The sequence below is a fragment of the Coptis chinensis genome, chromosome 2 (genome assembly GCF_015680905.1).
Source record: "Coptis chinensis isolate HL-2020 chromosome 2, ASM1568090v1, whole genome shotgun sequence".
Taxonomy (NCBI): domain Eukaryota; kingdom Viridiplantae; phylum Streptophyta; class Magnoliopsida; order Ranunculales; family Ranunculaceae; genus Coptis; species Coptis chinensis.
Window position 1 is genome coordinate 66,244,388 of NC_141457.1, and position 22,355 is coordinate 66,266,742.

The window sequence follows — 22,355 nt, forward strand, 5'->3', positions numbered from 1 at the left end:
AAGAAACGTTTTCCTATTTTGACCCTTGCTCCTCCATATCCATTTGAAACACAAGTGAAGATAGTGATAGCATGTTGCATTCTACACAATCACATACGAAGAGAGAAAATGTATGATTTAATTTTTAACTTGGAAGATTTTGAAGGCCAACAAGAATATGAAGTAGTGCATAACAATGGGGGTGTGGAAAATATTAGTAGAGAAAGAATGGCGGAAATGGCGTAGAGTTTAGAAAATCAATTGCTGATGCAATGTGGAGTAATTATGAAAGTTCAAAATGATGTAGTACTTATAGAGTTTTATTTTAATTTGTTTGTTTAATATATATGAAGAATGTAATAGCGATACTTATTTTGAATGACTTATACCAAGTGCTTTTGCTTGTTTAGATTTATATTTATTTGGACTTTTCTTATCCTGTGCATTTCATTTCATATTTATTTGAAGTATACACGTAAAATGAAGAAATAATAACTTACTGCTAATATGTTGTTCAGGGCCGGCTCAAACCAAAGTGTGGCCTAAGGCGGATTTTATAATATTGTTATATTGAAGCCTTTTTTTCTCAACAATTTAATAAAGAAAAATGGTATATAAGTAGTAAGAAACAAAGAATTGAGGCCTATAAATTTTGGGAAGTTTTTTTCCCACGCATTCTGTGTGGAGGCCTAATTTTCAGGAAGGAATTTACATGTTAGATTCTTAGTTTTAGAAATTTCTTTTGGGTTTTATGATATAAGCGAAATTAAGGCCTATTTTTAAGGTGAACTTTGGGGATTTTCCAACAAACCATGCAACTTACGAGGCCTTTTTCAAAGTGAGGCCTTAGGCGGTCCCCTTTTTTCTATAAAGGACGAGCCGGCACTGATGTTGTTCATGATAAACAAATTACAATGTTAACCAAACACAGGACAAGTTAAAACTGTGACAGAATAATCGAGGACCAAATAACTTCCAGATTAATCATCTTTATGTAAATCATCTGCAGAATTGGAACACCTAATCAGTGTTAAGCTAAGCAATACAAAATTTTCTGCGGCCAAACAGAGCCTAAGACAATTTTCATGCGAGATTTTCAATTGTAAAATTCTAGGAGAAAGTTTCAACAAAGCGTTAGACATATCAACACATGCTTGGTCGGTCTGGGCACAATTCGTGATTAGCTCACGTGTAAAGTGTATAAGAAGCCGGGTGTTTGGTCCGTCATTTTTGTGTATAGCATATATAACTTATGTGTGGCGAGACCAGGAAAGCGGGTATAACAGTATCCATTGGGTAAGCTTGGATTCCGCTCTACCCGGTTAGTAAGAATTAGATAAAAAGAAAATGTGAAATACGAGACTAGTGAAGTATTTGGTAACAATCTCTCCTACCAATTCCTCCCCATCATTCCCATCTCTTATACTTCTGAAATAGCAAATTCATCCCTTTCCACCCAAAGAACTTAGTTGATTTCACATACTTTAACATGTTTAACACTATAATTTGGGGATTCTAGGAAAACCAATGTTTGATTTGTGATTTTTGAACAAGGATTCAAGTTGCGACTAAATAATAATTCTATGGACCTATGATTTTGTTCATACAGACTCCATTGTCAGTAACTTCTTTTGGTTGAATTGGGATAGAATTACTTGTAACTTCTAATATTATTATTTCTATACGAGATGCTTTTTCCGCCCTAATTTTAGTGTTAACAAATAAAACATCATTTCTTTTTCCATTTCTGTTAGACTAAAAGCAGCAACTTCTTGTGTATCTGCCTACTTGATGATACTCCAAACATGGTTATGCAAACTAGCACCTCTTCCAATACCAGCAGCAGGAGAGAGAAATAAAAAGAAAGAGGTAATGCTCGTTTCTCTCCTCTTTTTGCTCAGTTGTTAACTCGTTTTCAATGCTGTCTATTTTAATTTTATTTGATGTTTTTTTTATTAATGGTAAATAAGAAAGAGGTGAACATTATTTCTCACTCAAGAAGTTTATTCACAAGCTAGTAATTGTATGTAGCAACAATACAAGTCCAATATATGGCTAGTAACCTGTTTTACCAAGGATTTTGCACAACTGAACGACATATATACTACTGGTTGACAAGTTGTGGGGGTTTACGTTATGGCTTGAAATGTTACGGACTAACAAGAATCAAGTGAGTTTGTTTTAACAGAAAAGGTAAAACAAAAACAAAAATCTGAAGAATGAAAAGATTAGTTGGAGATATAGCAGTGGAAGTGGCAGACATGAGGTTCATATGCTATGCACGTGAAAACATGTGAGGTTAGCTAGTTGAGGGTGGTGATGGTGGTGGGTGCTTTATCATCAGCACCTGGGCTACTAGAGAGCTCTGAACTCTGAAGCTTACTTTAAATGGAAAGACCTTGTTAGGCTTCCCTCTCAAATCCTAAATTAGCCAAGCAGATGTAATAGGTTTATGCTTATGGATGATGCCAACTGGACCAATCGTAGCTTGGTTTTGAGGAAAAGCACCATGTTACAAGACTAGTTCCCATTTTCCACTCTTTTTTGCTTGTTGATAAACGATATAAGGTATTGAAACTTCTATTGAGTAATCCATATTCCATTTTCTTGTTTTAATATTGAAAATTTGTAATTGTCTGAGATAGAAGCTTCAATATAATGGAGGGAGAAATTAGTTACATATCAGCTGCCCTTTTCATTTTTTCTGAAAACATGGATAAACTTCAACATAGTGAAAGCTTATTTCCTTTTCCTTCAATACTTGTCTAGTTGCCAGGCACTCAGTGAATCTGAGGCCCCCACTTTGTTTGTTTGCTGTACCTCCTGATATAAAACCTGACCTCAGGACCCTTGAGAGCCTGGGCATGCCAACAAGACATCACCCTCTGAGTTTCTTATTGATCCTCTTAACCATTTTCAGGTTATGTCCATACATGTTGTGTGGTGCTTTAGACTGTGTAATGCACCAACTTCCCCAACCTGTTCAAGTGTTCGTACTAGTTCTTATCTGACTGGAGTCTTTTACAGTTGTTAGTTGCCCTTGCACATATGTCCTCATATTCATAATGGCTCGCTTATCCAAGGTTGTGTGGTATCACCAAATCTTCTCTACTTCCTTTCCCTCCTCATATAACTCACTGTAGCATAGACAAATGCTTTCATAATCTCAGCCACTGCACTTTTAGACAACTAGCTTGTTTAACATTCATCCATGTAGAGGCACTCGAGGAAATGCTTTGAGTTCTCTGTTGTATTATTGCACACATAACAAGAGGAGTGTTGTAACACTTTCTTTTGTATCACCTTGTCCTGAGTTGGTAGGTTGCGAGATAGTAGCTGCCACTAGCAGTTGTCTTTCCCCTTGACTTAGACCTCCTGTTAGCAATAATGTCTTCAAGTTGAAGTGCGCTATTTATAAAACATATGTTTACAGTGACCCTTTTTAGGGATCTGAATCATATTAGAGTTCGATGCGGAATGAGGGCTTACCTTGCCTGTCTTTTTCATGTAATATTACATGCCTTTACTTGATTGTGTGGCTATACTTTCATTAATGCCAAATACTAATCCTTACTTTTCTTACAGTTTTTGCAACCTACGGTTAGTCCTCACGGCATTGTTGCATGACACACCGTTCCTTATAAAATGGAACATACTGTTCTGCCGGAGCTTGATGTACCAGAACATGTCCTCCAACCGCTTCTCAGCATTGCAAACTGCTCAACTTTAAACAGTGCTCTAGAAAAACTGATATCAAGTGCTAGAACTGAATATGGCCGATCGGCTCTAGCTGCCATTAACATCATTCCTTTAGTTCTTCAGCTCGTAAAATCCCTATCAACTCTTGAGACTCGAAGCTTTCTCTCGTCATCACTGAAACTCCTTAGAAACCTATCTGCTGGAGAAGTACAAAATCAAAACTCATTTATCACCAATAAGGGAGTCGAAACCATATCAATTTCTTTGAAGTCTGTGGTTAAATATTCAGATTCAGATCAGGGGGTCGTTCGAGCTGGATTGCAACTTCTGGGAAATGTTTCTCTTGCGGGAGAAGAACATCAAAGAGCAATTTGGCATCATTTTTTCCCTTACCAGTTCATGGAAATTGCTAGAATCCGGAAAACAGAGATCTGCGATGCTTTATGTATGGTTATTTATACTTGTTGTAGTGGAAGCAATGAACGAGAAGGGGAGCTTTGTGGTGTTCAAGGTTTGAAGATTGTTACAAAAATTATTGGGACTGCTTCGCAAGGTATGTCGTTTGGATTTCTTTTGAAAATTGAGTCAGTTTACTGTTACGTTTTACCATGTTTCTACTAATATATGTGATTACGTTTGTTTGGTTAAATGTTAAGGGTACGCTACAGCACAGCTCTTAAACCCCAAACCATTTTACTTTGAACATCAAACTTTATCAATATACGTTTGCATGCAAAAACAAACCCATGGTTTAATGTTTGACTTGATTTTGATTTTTTACCAGTTGGTTTTGCTGAAGATTGGTTTCAGTGGCTTGTTTCAAAACTCTGCCTCGAAGAATCCCATTTTCCTACATTCTTCTATCAGCTAGGCGTGGATGTTGTTGTTAATAGTGAAGATTTGAACTGTAAAGTTGCCGTTTTCTCAGAAGAGCAAGCATTTCTATTGGGTGTACTTTCGGAGGTGTTGAACCAACAAACTGATGATATTTCTGTTTCCAATGAATGTATAATGTGTGTTCTTGGAATTCTGAAGAAAGCTCTTGTGACTGTTGATTTCTCCTCTAGAGGCAAATCTGGTCTTCCTACAGGAATTCCTGCAGTTGATGTTCTGGGTTACTCGATCACCATTCTGAGAGATGTTTGTGCAAACTATGGTTCGGCTGATAGTGCAGGGTCAGTTACTGTTGTTGATTCCTTACTATCATGTGGACTTCTAGAGCTGCTATTAAACATTCTTCGCAACCTTGAGCCACCAGAAATTATCAGGAATTCTAGCTCTCGAGGTGAGAATCAAGATAGAGCTCATGACCTATTGAAGAAAAGCCCTTACAAAGGATTTCGAAGAGACATTGTCGCTGTTACAGGGAATTGCTTATATGGAAGGAAGCATGCTCAAGATGAAATCAGGCAGAGGAATGGGATTGTTTTGCTATTGCAACAGTGTGTTACAGATGAAGATAATCCTTTTTTGAGGGAATGGGGAATTTGGTTAAAGAGAAATCTGCTACTAGAAAATAACGAAAACAAACAAGAAGTAGCTGAATTGGAGCTCCAAGGTGTAGTTGATGCCCCTGAACTTGCTAGACTCGGATTGCGAGTGGAGGTGGACCAAATAACTCGACGTCTCAAGCTTGTCAATGTCACATGAAGAAGATTTTTATGCAACTTAATATTCAGTCGTTTTATAATTTTCAATTCTAAAATAATTTTTTTGCAATTGATTCTGGTCTTGAGTTAGGCTGTGTTTGATAGCACCATTTGTCATGGCAAATTGTGGCAAATGCAAAAAATCACCCATTTGCCACTGTTTGATACGTTTTTCAATTGGCGGCGAATTTTATCAAAATTTGCCATATTCCTTGATTTGCCACCATTTTCATGGCAAAATTTTCTTTGGGGGGGGGGGGGAGAGGATGTAAATTTTGCCACGCTAAAACAACACACAAATTTGCCACCAACAGAAAAAAGAAAACAAAAAAGAGCCCGATAACATATTTCCAAAACCCAACCCACTTTCGCCAGTTCGCTTGCTTTCAACATAAAACCATTGAGTTGCAATTCTCTCGCGATGAGGAAATCTCCTCGTCTCCTTTAACAGGTTCGTTCCTCGATTTCTTTTCATCTCTTCTTGTATATAATTTTAGTTTTGAGGATATAGAAATTATTTGAGTGTTGTGTGGTCTCATGAGAATTGTTAGGGGGATCCAGAGATTGATATTTGAGGAAGAGCAAACAATTGTGAAATCTTTTAGCTTTGGTATTGGTTTTACTATACCTAAAGCTAGAGCATGTGATAAGCATTTGGGTATTTGAAGGACAATTTTGAGGGGTTGAGTTGGAAATTTAAGATGACTAGAATTTTAGTTTAGAGAGGTTCTGCTTCGAATAATCAGAGTCGTTTTGCGGGTTCTTCGTAGTCTGGTACTAGTACTTTGGTCCCTCAGGTACAGGTTGTGAATGTTACAAGAGATGAGCAGGAAGAGGAAGTGTTGGAAATAGGAAGTTTGGATGATGATTCACCTGATTCTTGTGTAAGTTTTGAGGAAAAAACGACGAAAAGAGATGAACTTTTTGGTGAGAGTAATCAAGTTTGTTGTGAGTGAGACTGTGTCTGATGATGAGAAGGAGAAAGTTGGTAGTGATGATGTTTTGGATTCTGGGATTGTGATGAAAGAGTTGGGTGGTCTTCGAATTAGAGAGAAAGTAGATGAGAATGAGGGCCCGAGTATTGGTACATCTCAGATTATTACTGGTAGTTCACAGCCACCTCCCCCTCCAGTCCCACCCCCAAAACCTTCGGCTGGAAACTTAAGTTCAAGAAGAACTGTCTCTGGTGGTTCAAATGTTGTGAGAATTGGTCCTTCTAGAAGAGCTGCTGCTTGGCCACTTGTTTCAGCTCGGAATGCGCAATCGGATTCAAGGCTTTCTTCTCTTACAGTGAAGGTGAAGGTTACAACAGTGCTAATGAGCAGAGTCCTTGCTTTGGGTCCACGTGCGATGATGCTGTAAGCTTTTATCTCATTCTTTTATATTTGTGTACAACTCGTAAATGTATTGTATGCATGATTGTTAGATTCATTGCGACCTCTAGGACATGTATCTAGTGTCTTTCTGTGTATGGGTTTATACGTATTGCTATTAGTTTTTTAATCATCTGCTAGAGTTGCTATTAGTCAAATGATTACTGAGATTATCCTGCACCAAGCTCTTGCAATCAACTATTTCAGGCCGTCTGTCTCTACTCACTCTCTAGTGTAACTTGTTGAAGAAAACAAAAGAGGAAGGTGTTAATATGAACTTAGGATCTCAGTAATTCTTAGTTTATAAAGAGTGGAAACTGGAAAATAAATTAAATACCATATAATCCATACTTTGAAGTCAGTTTGGTGTTCTTTATATTATCCATATTGTACCTACTTTGCAACAATTAACAATCTTTCGAGCTTAGATCATATAAACTCCTCTTGCAACTGTATTATCTAGCTTTATATGAAATCAGTGGGAGGTCAATGTTAGGACAGTAATTGATTCAAATTCAGGATATCGATGCATTTGATCAGTCTAGAGTTGTTTGTTGGTCCTTGCTCATGTCTTTTTCTTCGTGTTGGACCGTGACGAACTGACTTTGAAGTTCCATCAAGTTATTAGGTTCGGTTCCTTCGCGTGGTACAAATTTTAGTTTATGGAACAGAGCCTTTTGAGCATCTTTTGTTCTGTTTTGACACTTCTTTAATGTACATGCAAAATTATCATGATTGTTTTTTTTAAAGATTTCAGTTTCTGAATGGAATATTTTGTAGAAAGTAATGTATTGCATGTGTGAAAAGAAATGAAAAAGTTTGTAAAGAACAATTCTAATTTGGACGACAAAATAATAGTCTAGTCTAAACAACTAAACAGCTGTGTTGCGTGGGTACGGGACGGAGTGTCTGGTTTGGACACGGGTACACGACGATTTGGACACGGCAAGATCTGAGAATTAGGGTCTGTTTTGCTTGTGTCCGGGTGTCTGTGCCCATGTCCGTACCCGTGTCCGCAGGACACGGGTACACGATACAGAGGAAATTAGGGCGTACCCATGCAACAGAGCTAAACAGACTTCATAAATCGCCTCTAAAAGTCTATAAAGTCTCTCGCCCCCAACAACCACTCTTTTTATTGTTCTTGTGGTTCTGAATCTTAATAAATTATGATATATGACCCTAAACCCAACTACATAAATACAAATAAATTTTAAAATTTTATTTAATATCCGCGTCTTTGCTGTGTCCACGTCCTGCTTTTTTAAGATATGCATGTGTCGCCGCGTTTGTGTCCGCGTCCGTGCTTCATAGGTGAAAATTGAAGAGATGTGCTATTGGTGAGTGTTTTCCGAAGATTTAAGTCACATAACATTAACTATTCTTTTCAATATGTGTTATATTGTACCTATTGGATCAAACATTAAATTTAGGACACTGGTTGTTTTTAGGTCTAGATTAGTAACTGCGTAAAAACTTTGCTTTTCACCTCAAAAAAAGGTCTTACTGGATAAGGATCGACATTGTATAACTATGTTAAGAGGGATGGGCAAATTGTATAACCGTATAAGCAAGTTTCTTGGATTACTATGCTTGTGTGCTAGAGTTGGAGAGTCAGTTAATCATGTACTTCGGTCTTCGGGTTTGTCATTTCTTTTGGCATAACTGGTCCTGTTTCCATGAGATCTCTGGATTACTTTGGGTTAGTCCAGGCTAGTGGATCTCCTTACTCAGGCATACATTCCTAGTCTATAATAGAGGCCAACTTATTTGGAATATATGACTCCGCCTGTGACCATGTGGGGATGTGGTTGGAACATACTTTTGGAGGTAGAGTAATGGATCACAATAGGTCGTTATAGCCTTTAAGGGGGTTCTTTATTACTGCAGCAAAGTGTTTGTGAATTTGAGAATTGTTTATTATGAACACTTTCTGGCGAGATGGGAGGATGTTATGGATAGAGATTGTTAATTAGTTTACTTGTAGAGTGTAGCTTTTGAGAATGTTTTTTTTTTTTCTTTTCTAGTCATAAGTTTTCTCGACCTAGTTCTTTTTTGTTTCTAATGAAAATTTTCAGTTTCCCGATTAAACAAAAATGCAAGAGATGAGATGTATTTAGTTCTTTGTTATATATAACTAGCAATTTTCATAGTCAGTTGCCCTTCTCTAAATGTTCTGAGCCTTCAATACTTTACAATGTTTCAAGAGAGGGAACGACACTTTGAGCTTGAGATCAGAAGAGTAAAAGGTTTTGAACTCAAACGTATGTTAGAGGATGGTAACTGCCTGTTTCGCGCTGTTGCAGATCGAGTGTATGGGGACGTTGAAGCGTATGATTTAACATGACAGATGTGCATCGATTATATGGTACATCTCATTCAGATTTTTTTTTAGTACCCCCCCCCCCCCCCAAGCCACTTTAAATTGTGGAATGTGTTCCACTTTGAGCAGTGTGAATTTAAGTGGGATTTCTATCATGGATCGAGTATGGGTTATTGTCACATTGTTAAGGTTGGGATTGAGCGCTCTTGCTGTATTATTTGCTATTATTGTACTTGCATTGTAGGATTTCTCATCCTACAGGCCTATTTTCCTTGACTACTACTTGGTGTAAATCTACTACTTAACAAACAAAAATTGAAAAAAAGAAAGTTTAATCTATGAGTCTCTAAATGGAGAGAAATTAGCTGTCAGTTTTTTATGCTCATACAATATATTTCCACCCTCACTCTAAATCCTCCCCATTCTGCTTCAATAAGTTTTTACTATTAATAGATTTTCAAGTAAAGCATTATAGCAATCCCATTCCTAGTCCAGTGATCACTTCTGCTCCACGCTCTATTTGCTAGTATTTTAAACCATGTATTGTTTAGAACACTAAAATATAAGCATTAATGTTACTGGTGATTTCAGGTATAAATGGTCATAATACCTGCAACAACTGGACAGATGGGTGTTCTGTCGGGACATGTTGCCACCATTGTTGAGCTTAAGCCCGGGATACATTCAGTTCACGATGGAAATGACGTAAGCAAATATTTTGTTAGCAGTGGGTTGCGTTAATCCATGCAAACTCTTTTGCAAATATAGTTGCTGTTGAGGCAGTGCCACTTGACCAAATTTACGCAAGCCAGGTTTAGAAAGGGCTGGCGGAATTGAACCAGAAGCTGAGCTCAGCCTCAACTAATTTAGGGAAAGCTGAAGCTCAAATTGGTATGGATGTTCATAGTGCACTCAACTTTGCACTATCAGGCTAGTGGTAGTCATGTTACACCTTCCCCGGTAGTTTTATTTTATTTTCTGTGTTTTAGTTTTTTCCTGCATAGCTGAACTATAATGGTTCTTTCGACTCTTGAGCCGAAAACCGAGTCTTTTCTTCTTTCATTTATGTGAGGGCTATGTATCCTCTTACGTTTTTTAGACTGTCATACTGATTTTGAAAATAAATACCTAAAAATGTCGGACTCAGTAGCATTTCTTTCATGTTCAGTTTGAGTTTAGGCATGTGTTTCGAGAAGGTAATCAAGTGGCAGATTACCTATCAAAAGTTAAAAGCTCCTTATGTAATGAATCTTTGTTCTATATCCCCTATGGATAAAAAACTCGATGAGTTGATTAAAGGGAATAAAGACGAAAAAATGTACTTGTGTATTTTGGCTTAATAAAAGGTTGGGGTATTTTTAACCCTTAGTTACTTCACAAAAAAACAAAAAAAAAAAATTCCTCTAGACTCTCAATTAATAATTTCTCGAATGGGAAAACTTCGTCCTGTGTATCTTTGTAACCACAGTACCCTCAGGGCTCGAAAGTTCAACTCATTTACAACTCATGAGATTTGAATTTGATGAAGTCAGGAGAGTGACTATAATTTTTAAATCTTAAATATTAAAAAAACATACAAAATGAAAAAAATAAAATATTTGAAATATTTGTCACGGCAAATTTGGACAATCAAACAGTAGAAAATGTTGCAAATTAGAGCAAATGATATTTACCACAGTATCATCAAACAAACAGTGACAAATTTAAATTTTGCCACAAATTATTTGTAATTGTCACATAACAAGTTTGTTTGTGGCAAATTGTGACAAAATTTGTATTTGCCACAGCTCCTATGAAACATAGGCTCAGTGCATGAAGTGTATGTAGTTGATGTAGCCGGTAGAAAATTTCTTTTGCGGTTATAAATCAAATTTGCAACTTGACCTCGAAGAACAAAATGCTCAGTGTCCCCCACTTGCAAAAAAAAAAAAACACTAGCCAACATCATTTGAAAAAAGGGTTTGAAATATCAACAAAATTCCAATAATCTCAGAAACCAGAAAAAAGGGTCAAGTCAAAATTAGATCTCGCCGTCAGCGTTTGTCTTTCTCTTTATCAAAAAAAGTAGGCAAACCCTACTAGTCGCTGAGTTCCAGCTAAAAGCCCCAATGCCCCAATCTAGTGTTGGATTGATTCATCAATGAAGAAGAATATGAAAGAGAAAGCGTTGATTACATTAACAGACATAAATATCGGAAGCTCAATTCACTCCTTCTCCAAATTCTTGGAATATCAGAAAGATTTATTCCATTCCCAAATCCACCAGCTTCAGAATATTGTTGTCACACAATGCAGACTCACTGCTGTCAATCCTCTTTCTCAAGAAATGGTACTGCTAACATTTTATTTTTTTTATTTTTATTTATTTGTTCTAATTTTGTTTCTCTCTGTGCAGGCTGCTGGGGCACTATCGATAAATATAGGTAACTTATTTCATTGCCCATTTCGTTATTATAATGTGTATATATATATTGTAATTATAATTTTATCTTTTGCAGGAAAAAGACCAAGGGATTTACTAAACCCCAAGGCAGTAAAACTGATGCAATCAGTCTTCTCCATAAAAGATACTATTACCAAGAAGGAAACACGTGAGATCAGTGCTCTCTGTGGTGTTACAATCACACAGGTGCTTTTTATTTTTAATTTATTTTTTTCTATTTCTTTGATGATTCGCTTTCTTACATTTAAAACTTTCTCTGTTGGCAGGTTCGGGAGTACTTTGCTGGACAACGTTCAAGAGTGAGGAAGCTTGTTCGTTTGTCTAGGGAGAAAGCAGTCAAGTCTGATGTCGGAAAGACGTTACATGGAGGATGTTCTACTAGCTCTGATCCTGCCATGCATGCTATGGATCAAACTACATTGGATACTATGGTTCAAAATCCATTGAATACTACGGTTCAAACTCCATTGAATACCATGGATCCTAATGCAATTACGCCCGATGCTGGACAGACATCACAAGGAGAGTGTTCTAGTTCTGATCCTTCCATGCATGTCATTAATCCAACTCCTTTGAATTCTGTGGATCCTAGGACTGATGGAGAAGGCCCCTCTTGCTCATCAAAGCAAGAAACGATTCCTGGAGCAGACGATTTTGAAAAGAAATTTATTGAAAATATTTTCAATATGATGAGGAAAGAAGTAACATTTTCTGGCCAGGCAAAGCTGATGGAGTGGATCCTGCAAATACAAAATTCTTCGGTGTTATATTGGTACACAGTGCAACTACTTTTTGCTTGAGCAATTATCATTTGTATAACCGAGTACTTGATATGACCATTCTTTACATTTCAGGTTTGTTACTAAAGGGGGTCTAATGATGTTGGTAGCATGGTTGAGTGAAGCAGCTCTTGAAGAACAAACAACTGTTCTTTTAGTCGTTTTCCAGGTGCATATTTCATTAATTGGCTTTGATTAACATACATGATCTAAGAAAAGACATGCACTAGACTGAAATGGTCACTATACAGGTTCTTTGTCATCTTCCATTACACAAAGCTCAGCCTGCACAAATGTCAGCTATTCTGCAAACTGTTAACAGGCTTCGTTTTTACCGGACATCAGGTGCATTTATTATGAATTTCTGAATTTGTATCTACCATTCATAGATATGTGCCTGTATATATATGTGCAAATATACAGAATATATGTATCTCTTGCGTATGTTTCTTGTGTGGTTTTGGACTTATGCATCAAATTCTTCTTTCAGATCTTAGTGCATTACAAAGTTTAGTGGTTTTAGGTCTGAGTGTGCCACTGTTGTATTGTGTGCCTATTGATAACATTTTGCTTTCATTTCATGTGTTTAAGTATTCTTTAATCATCAGCTTTACCTTGATGATTGAAGTGTCAATAATCACTCAAACGTAGAGTTGGAATGTGGGAGTGAAATGAAATATATAATCTCTTAGTTTGGTGAGGACTTGTAATTATCTGGCAGAACTGTATCCAGCTGAATGTTTTCAGTTTTCTATGGGCAAAAGTACATGAGGGAGATGTCAAGGACTTTTTTGGGTATTCAAAATCAAACTTAATATTGTGGGAGGAAAAAAAGTCAATGGTGGACCACTATAAGGAGCATATATTATATGTTTTATGCACTTTCTGATTAAATCAATCTATGATCTATGTGTTACTAAGGGTATGTTAGACAGTTGTTTAGCTTGAGCTTGTATTCATTACCAATTTCACTTTCTTATCCAAACTATCCATTCAGTTGCTACTCTTTATTCTAATGCATCAATGTCCTCTTTTGCATTTTCTGACTCATAGTCATCATTCCGCTCAATTGGGTTTGGACTAGGGGTGGCAGTTTTGTACACGACACGAATCCAACACGAAATTAGCGGGTTTGGGTTGGGAAAAAAGGCTTTTGGGTCATTTAAGAGTTTACCTGCCGAACCCGTCAAATAAATGGGTTGGGTTAGGGTCACATGTTAACCCGAGTAACCCGTTAGTAGACCCGATTAGTTCTCGGGTCTAATGGGTCGGGTTATCAACTCGTGAACTGTATAACCTGTTTTAAGATAAGTTTCATTATCCCAACAACCTAAAATAAACGACTAAAAGGAGAAGGATTAGCCGTTATATTGATTCATTCGATAAATATATGTTTTGTTATTCAATTTTCATTGATATGTAATTGAATTATGAATGGTTTTTGAGAATTAATACATATATATTTTTTTAAATATGTTTTTTTGATAAATAAAATCGTGAAATACTAAATATTTTGCATACAGATTGTCTGTGAATCCGATCCAAAACTGATCTAAAATCTCATCTATTATCCCAACTACTTAAAATAAACGACTAAAATGAGAATTATTAGCTGTCATATTGATTCATTCAATAAAGATATGTTTTATTATTTAATTTTCATTAATATGTAATTAAATTATGGATGGTTTTTGAGAATTAATGCATATTTTTTTTTATATATATATTTTTTATAAATAAAATCGTGAAATACTAAATATTTTGCATACAAGTTGTATGTAAATCCGATCCAAAACTGATCTAAAATTGACCCACTGGCTTAGCGGGTCACCCGTTAGGTAACCCGTTATATAGGCGGGTTGGGTTTGGGTTTGACAAACTCAACACGATTAGTAATTGGGTCGGGTTTGGGTTTGCTCTCTTAACATGTGACCCGAATATGACACGACACGAACCCGACCCAACACGACCTATTGCCACCCCTAGTTTGGGCCTTCATGTTGATTTTGGTGGTGTATTTAAACTGTTAAAAATTTAAATCTGAGTAAACCAAACCAACCAATTGAGTCTATCCATGGTTTCAGCATATTTTCATTATTTTGGTATCAGGAGAAAAAGGCAGAGATGCTGTTGGTCATATGGAAGTATGATAGACGAATATTAATATTTTTAACTGACCTCAAGATTGTATGCAAATCAATGTTAAGTGTTCTACACATAAAATCTATCATGTTCTCCACATAATAGAGATCATCTTCGTCAAAAAATCAGATGTACAACCTCGTAAAAAATTGTTTTGAATGTTATGGATTATCCAACAGCCCAGTTTTTTTTAAAAAAATTTGGTTACAACTTTTGACAATTTTAGACATTCAATTGAGTTGATTTTTTGTGGGGTGTTCTCCATTATGGGATGTATATCCCCACCAAATATTAGCCCTCAATTTATCTTGTAAGTCTACTTTTAGGAGTGAGTAAGTTTGGAGTCACTATAACGTGGAGTTCATATAACCATCCCCCCTCTATGTTTCTTGACGAGGTTGTTTTTCTTTGCTTGATCTAATTGAGTTTTGGTTATGTGAAGAGACAAGCTTCTTCACCTTTTCATACTTCTTCTGGTGTTTTGTTCTCGAATGTGTTGTCGTAGTGCAGCATTGATGTGACGTGATAAATCATGATGATATGAGTTGACTAATTGACAAAATTTCTCTCACATTATAATTTGCCAAAGGAGAAAGTGTTACTTTTATAATTTGATTGGGTTTGCATAATTATTTTGAAGAGTACTTTAAGTATGCTTTTGTTCCCAATTATTGCTTACCTGTATTTTCTTCCATTTACAATGGTTACCTTTTGAAACTCATTTAATTGATTTGAAGATCAGACATATCGAACAGGGCAAAAGTTTTGTTATCGAGATGGAGCAAACTATTCGTAAGAAGTCATGCTTTAAAGAGACCATCTTCAACTCCTGTTGCCACACAAAAAGAAAAAAGCCTCTGGCAGAGGTATGGAATTTACTCCTTTTTTTCTTGTTTTTTTTTCTCTTTTTCCTCCCTTTCTATTTGATGTGATCGTAATTTGTGTGTGCATGAGCAGTGACATATCCACCATTGAATGGCATGCAAACCTTGACCTCCCTGTAAGTGTATAAAAACTTATTGTTTGTGTAAGCGGTAATTCCCCCCTGCCTATATGAGGGGATCTTATTGCTTTGTTTTCATCTGCCATACAGGAGGAAATATTATCTCTTGCTTTAGAAAGTTCAGAAAGCTTCAGGTATTTTTCAATTATCAATGTTGGCTACACGTGTTTCTGAGGGCCTGCTTGGTGTGCCATGTTATTGGATATTTTATCTAAGTCATCCATAATGATCTGGACGGTTCCGTTTGTGTTGCATAATTCAATTAGGACAAAAATAAAAATAAAATGACTTGCTACTTATTTTGGATCATGAGAAGAAAACTTAGTACCAATGGAAACGAGAACACGTTCTATATTTCACTGCCACATAAACAGGTGGTGAACGTGGAGAAGCACGTCCAAACAGGCCCTTGGATGTGATTGCTGATGTATATTATATTGAATACCCATTTTGCTCTTTAATTTAAATCTGCAACCATACTCTGTTCTTCAGGAAATCTGAACCCCTTCTGACCCAAAAGCTACTCCAAGCATCCAGCGACGATTCAAGCAAAAATCATACTCGCAATGTTTCATCAACTCGTATCCTTAGCATATTTGTTTTGTTCTTATTCGAATTTAACAAGATTTCAATTAACCACTTAAGATTTTAACCAGTTAAGGATTATTGGATTAAGTAACAATTTTGAATCCCGATCAAATTATTTTTGTCACACTTAGAAGTACATGGTTGAGTGATACATACTGCACAGAGCAGGTAATGCGCAGTTTGTTCGTACCATAGAGGTTCATTACCTTTTTTTTGAGCAGGCAATATTTATATAATGCGTCACTTTCTGAAAATGGAATCAGTGCTTGGCCAGATGGTGTCTACCAATGTCCCCCAAAAAAAAATAAAAATAAAATAGAGGTTTACTGGTATGCAGGTCAACTCTCATAAAGTTTACTATTAAGAACGATAAAGTTGATCAAGATCTATGTGTTAATTTTGAAATTCATTAGCCCCAGCCTCACCACCACTCTTCCGCTCGTGCACACACACACACCGCCACCCCCACATCAGAGGTCTTGAATGAGGAGAGATCCTTGACATTTGTAATGGATCTTTGTTATTCAGTCAAAAGTAATTTAATAACAGACGCTATAACGCATTTGGGAAAAAAAGCGTCTGCGATCACACATGAACTGCCTTAATCAGTTTAACTAAACAAGATTTTTAAGCAGTATTTCTGTCATTCATGTCACTGAATTGTTTTAACTCCATTGAAGCTACTGTACTTAATTGTAGATAACATCAGAGTTATTGCTACTGAAGAAGAAACTTTGGAGAGATAAGAGAGTATTGCTTTCTCTCACAGATGTCTGGATAGAAAAATTCTAGGTTTACATAGTAAAAATCTCTCAACTGTACCTTAGAACTCTTAACAATCAGTTTCTTGTGTAAGATAGAAAATTTCTAAAAGTCTCAATCATTATATGGACTAGTGTGTTCTCAAGAACGCCCAAAGTATGCTATGGGAGTTCTCCAACACTGGCAGTATGCTATCTATGGGTGTCTGAAACTTTTATTGTATCGAGCAGAAAATATGGACTAGGGTATTGTAAAGTGCAATTTTACTTCTCAATGATTTGTTATGGAAGCTGATTGGAAGAATATGCTATCTACAATCATGTAAAGTACATTTTTCATTTATTATGGAAGAGCACCTTGAAAAAGGCTCTGGGACTGAAGATCTGTGTTGATAGAAGTGATGGACAAATGCATGCTGGCCTGGAAGTAGTTATACTGTTTTTAACTATTTTTAAGCTCCCTATCAATAATGTCTTCATAAGGTAGTTATTCTAGCCTGGCTAAGTATTGAGTTTTGCTTATCTGAACATCAGCTATCTATGGCCTCCTTCCATTGCGTGTGAATAGTAAAGTGTTTGAGTTAGGCCGTAATCATGTAAAAATAATTGATTAAAGGGCAATACCTTTCTTACTTTGGTTTTGGTGTTTCAAATGCCTTTGATCTGCTCAGAACTAAAAAACTTTAATCATGTGACACTTATGACAAAATTGGTGTATAAGTTCTGTGCCATTCTGGAACCATTTCATAGTAACTTATTAGGGAGCAACAATTATTATTTTCTTAACTAGCTACAGAAACCAAAGAGCGTAGAAAAGTCCAGCTGATGGAACATCCAGGTCGAAATACCACTGCCAGAAGTTCTCAGGTCCCTAGAGCTATCCCTACAAATCAAGGCCGTCCAATGTCAGCCGATGATATCCAGAAAGCAAAAATGCGTGCATCATTCATGCAAAGCAAGTATGGGAAGGGGGTATCTTCTAATGAAAGTAGACTGCAGAAGACAAGGGATTTAAAAAATTCTTCCATTTCTCAGATCAGTTCATTATCATCTACACTGCAACCACCTGTCATTGAAAATCGACAGCTGAAGACAGGTCTGAATGCATCTCCTAATTCTGAGAAGACAGAAGATTTAAACAATTCTTCCAACTCCCCCCTGAGTCCATTATCGTCTCCATCGAAACTACCTGTTAATGACAATCAACAGCTGAAGACAGAAGGTAATAACAATTCTCCTAATTCTCAAATCAGTCAGTTCTCATCGCCACTGAAACCACCTTTAAGTCCTATAGTTGAGGAACATGGCAAACCTATGGTGGTTCCTTCAGAAACTTGTCGAACTCCGCCAGAGCCTTCGATGGATTCAAAGCCCAGCTTGGGCCCCGAGGAATCCCCATTGGAGAAGTTGAACAGGAATCGAATCCCATGGCATATGCCGCCAGGTACACTTGAGTTACATGTTTTTATTGTTAAGTCCTTCCCTGTTAATTTTTATTGTTGTATACAATACATATATTCTTCTAATAAGATATCACAATTTGAAAATGCGTCTGAACCTTCATGGGGTTGGAAATAGCTTTGCAGATCCCTGAGACAGAGTTGAAGTTTATGTGTCCGTATAATTTTTTTTATGGGCTCAAAATCCAAATGCCTGAAAACTTCAAATATAATTTGAGGGTAGTGCTTGAATCAGCTTTTTGGTGTTCTTGACAGTCATCGTCATAAGCTGTGTTGTAGAGGAATCATTAAATGGTTCCCACAGTCAAAATTTTCGTTAGTTTATGTTCTGAAAAAGGGCAACTGAGCACCCTACCAAAATCCCTCAGAAGTGCTCAAGGTGAAGTTTCGAACTGCGTATATCTGGCCCAAATTTCTTGTCGAAAGTGTAACTTGTTTGCCTGAAAGTAAGCATCATGTAATCATCGAATATAAAACCAGAATTGATCTGGGTAATTATAAGTATAGACAATGTTTTTCTAAGATAAGGCATATTAATTTGCAAAGCCTAATTGCTGGCAATACTCCTCTGAACTCTTGATTTTGGTTTGAAAGTTTGTAACTTGAATGGCAAGGAATTGCAATCTGTTTTCCCAATACAATTTTCAAATCAGTGTCAGACCTGGCGTTAATTTGTTGTGGGAATTAATTAACCAGTCGTATTTTGACTTCTATAACATGAAGGAAGTTGTTGGCTTCTTGATACTGATAATTGTTTCTTGAATATAGAACAACAAAATATGATAGCAGACTTTACTATTAGTTACTAATCTGATGAGTTCTTTAAATGCTGTTGAAAATTACAAGAAGATTATTAATTAGAGGGTTCTTTTGGCTTTGGTGCAAAAGACATTACACTTTTGCCCTATCTGCTTTGATGATGCAATGATTACAACGCCTAGAAATGTTCTGTTTATGGCTTGGAAGAAGGCTCCACTACTAAATGCCAAAAAAAGGAAGCCACCTTTCACTGAAACTTCTTCGCCACTCAACTTGCATACTTTTGATGGAATTGCCTCCTCTGATGTCATGGTGAAGCATATACCAAGACATCAGCTTACCTTCTCGGTATACTAAAAAGGACAGTGCTCAGTCAAATATTCTCCTGGATTTCCCTTATTTGAGGCAAGGTTGAAGCCTTTATGTCAAATACATTAGTACATGGCATTTCTTTTATCTGTTTTTTGAGGGAAATTTAATGCCTCCCAAATTAGAAGAAGCCCATTTGTGCAAGTGTTCATTATTTTATTGACATGTCAAACACAATTTTTGTTTGCTTCAAAATTTCCACTCATATTTCCTGGAAAGCATTGCTCACTAAATTTTTCGGTTTACTGAATTAATGTTATATTATATTCAATGAGGATTTGCAGAGATGGGAATGAACAGTCATTGGGGAGTTGGTGTGGGTGAGAACAGCAAAGAAGTTGAAATTCAGACTGGGAGAATAAGAAGGGAGAAGGAGACCATATACCAGAGAATGCAAGACATTCCTCCCAATCCAAAAGATCCATGGGACCTTGAGATGGACTATGATGATACCTTGACACCGCTAATTCCAATAGAACAAGCACCTGAAGAAGTTCCAACAGAACAAGTACCTGAAGCTTATGAAACAGAAGTTTCAGTACCCCCTCGCACTATTATAACTACTTCGGTACCTCCTGCTGTTCCGAAAGCTGCTCCTGTTAGTTTCAGTGAGAACGCTCCAGAGCCAGATCTCGAGTTGTTAGCTGTACTTCTCAAAAACCCAGAACTTGTTTTTGCCTTAACTTCTGGCCAAGGTGGTAACTTTTCAAGTGCTGAGACTGTGCAATTGCTAGATATGATCAAGAATAGTGGAGGTAGCTTAACAGGGGTTTTAAATGGGCTGAATGGAAACATCAAGGAGGAACCAGCGTCTCTTCCGTCTCCAACTCCACATTCAGCGTCTCTTCCATCTCCAACTCCACATTCATTTCCATCTCCAACACCAATGTCACTTCCATCTCCAACTCCTCCATCAGAACGCGGAATGGTGTGTAACGTAATTTGACTTTATTTTGTATCTTGTTGACTAAAGCGAACATACCATCTAGCTCATCTTAAAAAACGACGTAAGGAACCCGTGGAAATATATATGGAAAAAGACTAGTAGTCTCGCCTAGATGCATGGCGTTCTGACCACCTAGAAGACCTTCCTAGAATCTGTTCAATCAGATAAGCTTATAATTTAGACTCCTCTGTGAGGTGGACATAGCTCTTGTCAATATTAATACTGTCTACCCTATAGATATTGCATTCCTTTTAGAATCTCAAGGGGTTCAAGGAGACATGAGGGTTTTGTTGATAATCTAAATCCAATTGTGATTACAGCAACCGTGTTTGGCCTGTACATCTATCGCACACACTATAAGTGCATGTATCGTCTGAGTTCTCTTCTTTTTGTAATTTATTTGATACGGGTTTGCTGTTTGGCAGAATGGATGGAGATCCGAAGCGAGCAACAATTCATTCCAGCAGCCGGTTTCAGTGACCAACAGAGAAGCTTATTTTTTCCCTCAAGTTGCGCCCAATGTCCCTTCTCCAATCGATATCTCAGCTACTGGTTTGGTGCAGCATCAGAGTCATGCAACCAAGTTCACCCAAGGTTTGACACAGCTTCAAAGTCAGGCAACCAACTTCACGGTACCACAACCAAATCAGGAGCTCCGGTATAATAATCTGGAGTACTTCGCGGCTGGGTTGAATCGTCATTCAGTCTCGGTTGCTTCTCAAGAGAGACAACTTTTACACATGAATCAAAGCACAAACCTGAGACCGTACACCTTAAATCCCCCGCAGGCTGCAGCCTATCAAAACCTGCAGCCAGAGTTGATGAGTTTTGGACAAATATCACTGCAACACGAGACAGTGAATTACGGACAAATGCAAACAGTAAAACCTGCACCGACATCGGTCGTGCCGAACCTCCCTGATGGAACACCAGTAACATTTCCACCAACGATGACAATGCAACCAACTCATCAGTCGCCTTCTTTACCCGAACAATCGTTTATGCAACATATGCATCAACCAATGTTGCAGTGGGATACAGCTAGTTCTAGCAGACAGACACAAATGAATGATACCAGGGGCGGGAGACACAGTAGCTATGATGCTTCTGGCTCAAACCCCTGGTCTCAATCAAACCAAAACAATTACAACTCTTTCCATGGAGAGGCAATGCAGCCATCTGTGCCTGACCATTCTAACTGGGATAGAAATGAGTTTGTGGATGAGCAAGATTTTGAAACATATAGTCCAAGAAAGAGGTCTAGGTCCCCAGATTATCACTCTGGTCGATCTTTTTCGGATTCTAGAAGGGATCGTGGCCGGAATTCTAAGCCTGATTTGTCAAGGAGACGGGATTCCAGCCGTCGAGACCATAGTCAGGGTAATAGAGGTTGGCGTGACAGAAGGTAGCCAACTGGGGTTTGTAAAACCTGTAGGACTGCAGTTTCTAAATCATTTAGAGAGCACTGACAGGTGGAAAGCATTCTAGTATTGAAATAGAGAAGAAAAGGAAACTTGCCAATTTCAAAACCGTTTGCTTATTCCCTCCTGTAGCCAAGATAAGGAGTTGTCTGGGGAGGCTTGATGGCCAGTTGTAACTGAATGGGCCGTTTTCTGAAACTGCACTAGTAACCGTGAATTTTTTTGAAACATGTAGTTAGTAATGAAATTTAAATATTGTTTTTATTTTTTCGCATTCGAGGTAGTTACACAATCAGTCAATGAAATGTACTTCATTCTTTAGCAGAAAAGGCCTAACAGCTCTCATCTACCCTCATGTTTCGGGACTTCTATGGACTTGAATTCATTGCACAAGTTCTTAATAGAAAGTTTGAGTGTCAATATTAAAAATGGATCAAGAGAGTAGCTAGCTACCGCGTACAGCTGACATGCCGGTGTAGTAATGAACAAAAGAAACTATTCCATTCGTGACGAAATTTGAGGGCTTCATAAACGCAGAGTCCCAAATTCAAGTGCATTTCTTCTCACCGTTAACTTTGTTGAGGGCCAAGGCCCACTTGGTTACTTTTATTGTCTATCGAATCCCTGCGATATACAATGCTTCTAAGGACTTGCCACTTTA

The 22,355-nt window shown here is 37.3% G+C and overlaps 2 protein-coding genes across 5 annotated transcripts; both read left to right on the forward strand.

Moving 5' to 3' along the window:
- The first annotated feature begins 1,345 nt into the window (after window positions 1-1,345).
- On the forward strand, window positions 1,346-10,169 carry LOC147517247 (uncharacterized). Of its 3 annotated transcripts, XM_086589569.1 has the most exons (5): window positions 1,709-1,848; window positions 3,565-4,231; window positions 4,463-5,778; window positions 5,879-6,685; window positions 9,615-10,169. In XM_086589569.1, the coding sequence occupies exons 2-3, from the start codon at window positions 3,625-3,627 to the stop codon at window positions 5,326-5,328; spliced, it is 1,473 nt and encodes a 490-aa protein (XP_086445695.1). In that variant the 5' UTR covers window positions 1,709-1,848; window positions 3,565-3,624; the 3' UTR covers window positions 5,329-5,778; window positions 5,879-6,685; window positions 9,615-10,169. The 3 variants fall into 3 exon arrangements, with proteins under 3 accessions (XP_086445696.1, XP_086445695.1, XP_086445694.1); XM_086589570.1 differs by having other exon boundaries at window positions 1,346-1,848; window positions 3,585-4,231; window positions 4,463-6,685; XM_086589568.1 differs by having other exon boundaries at window positions 4,463-6,685.
- Window positions 10,170-11,015: 846 nt separating this feature from the next.
- On the forward strand, window positions 11,016-21,958 carry LD (Homeodomain-like superfamily protein). Of its 2 annotated transcripts, XM_086589566.1 has the most exons (14): window positions 11,016-11,352; window positions 11,419-11,446; window positions 11,522-11,652; window positions 11,733-12,238; window positions 12,321-12,414; window positions 12,497-12,590; window positions 15,130-15,253; window positions 15,345-15,387; window positions 15,481-15,524; window positions 15,883-15,971; window positions 17,536-17,961; window positions 18,034-18,183; window positions 19,612-20,255; window positions 20,699-21,958. In XM_086589566.1, the coding sequence occupies exons 1-14, from the start codon at window positions 11,164-11,166 to the stop codon at window positions 21,680-21,682; spliced, it is 3,546 nt and encodes a 1,181-aa protein (XP_086445692.1). In that variant the 5' UTR covers window positions 11,016-11,163; the 3' UTR covers window positions 21,683-21,958. The 2 variants fall into 2 exon arrangements, with proteins under 2 accessions (XP_086445692.1, XP_086445691.1); XM_086589565.1 differs by having other exon boundaries at window positions 17,536-18,183.
- Window positions 21,959-22,355: the final 397 nt, after the last annotated feature.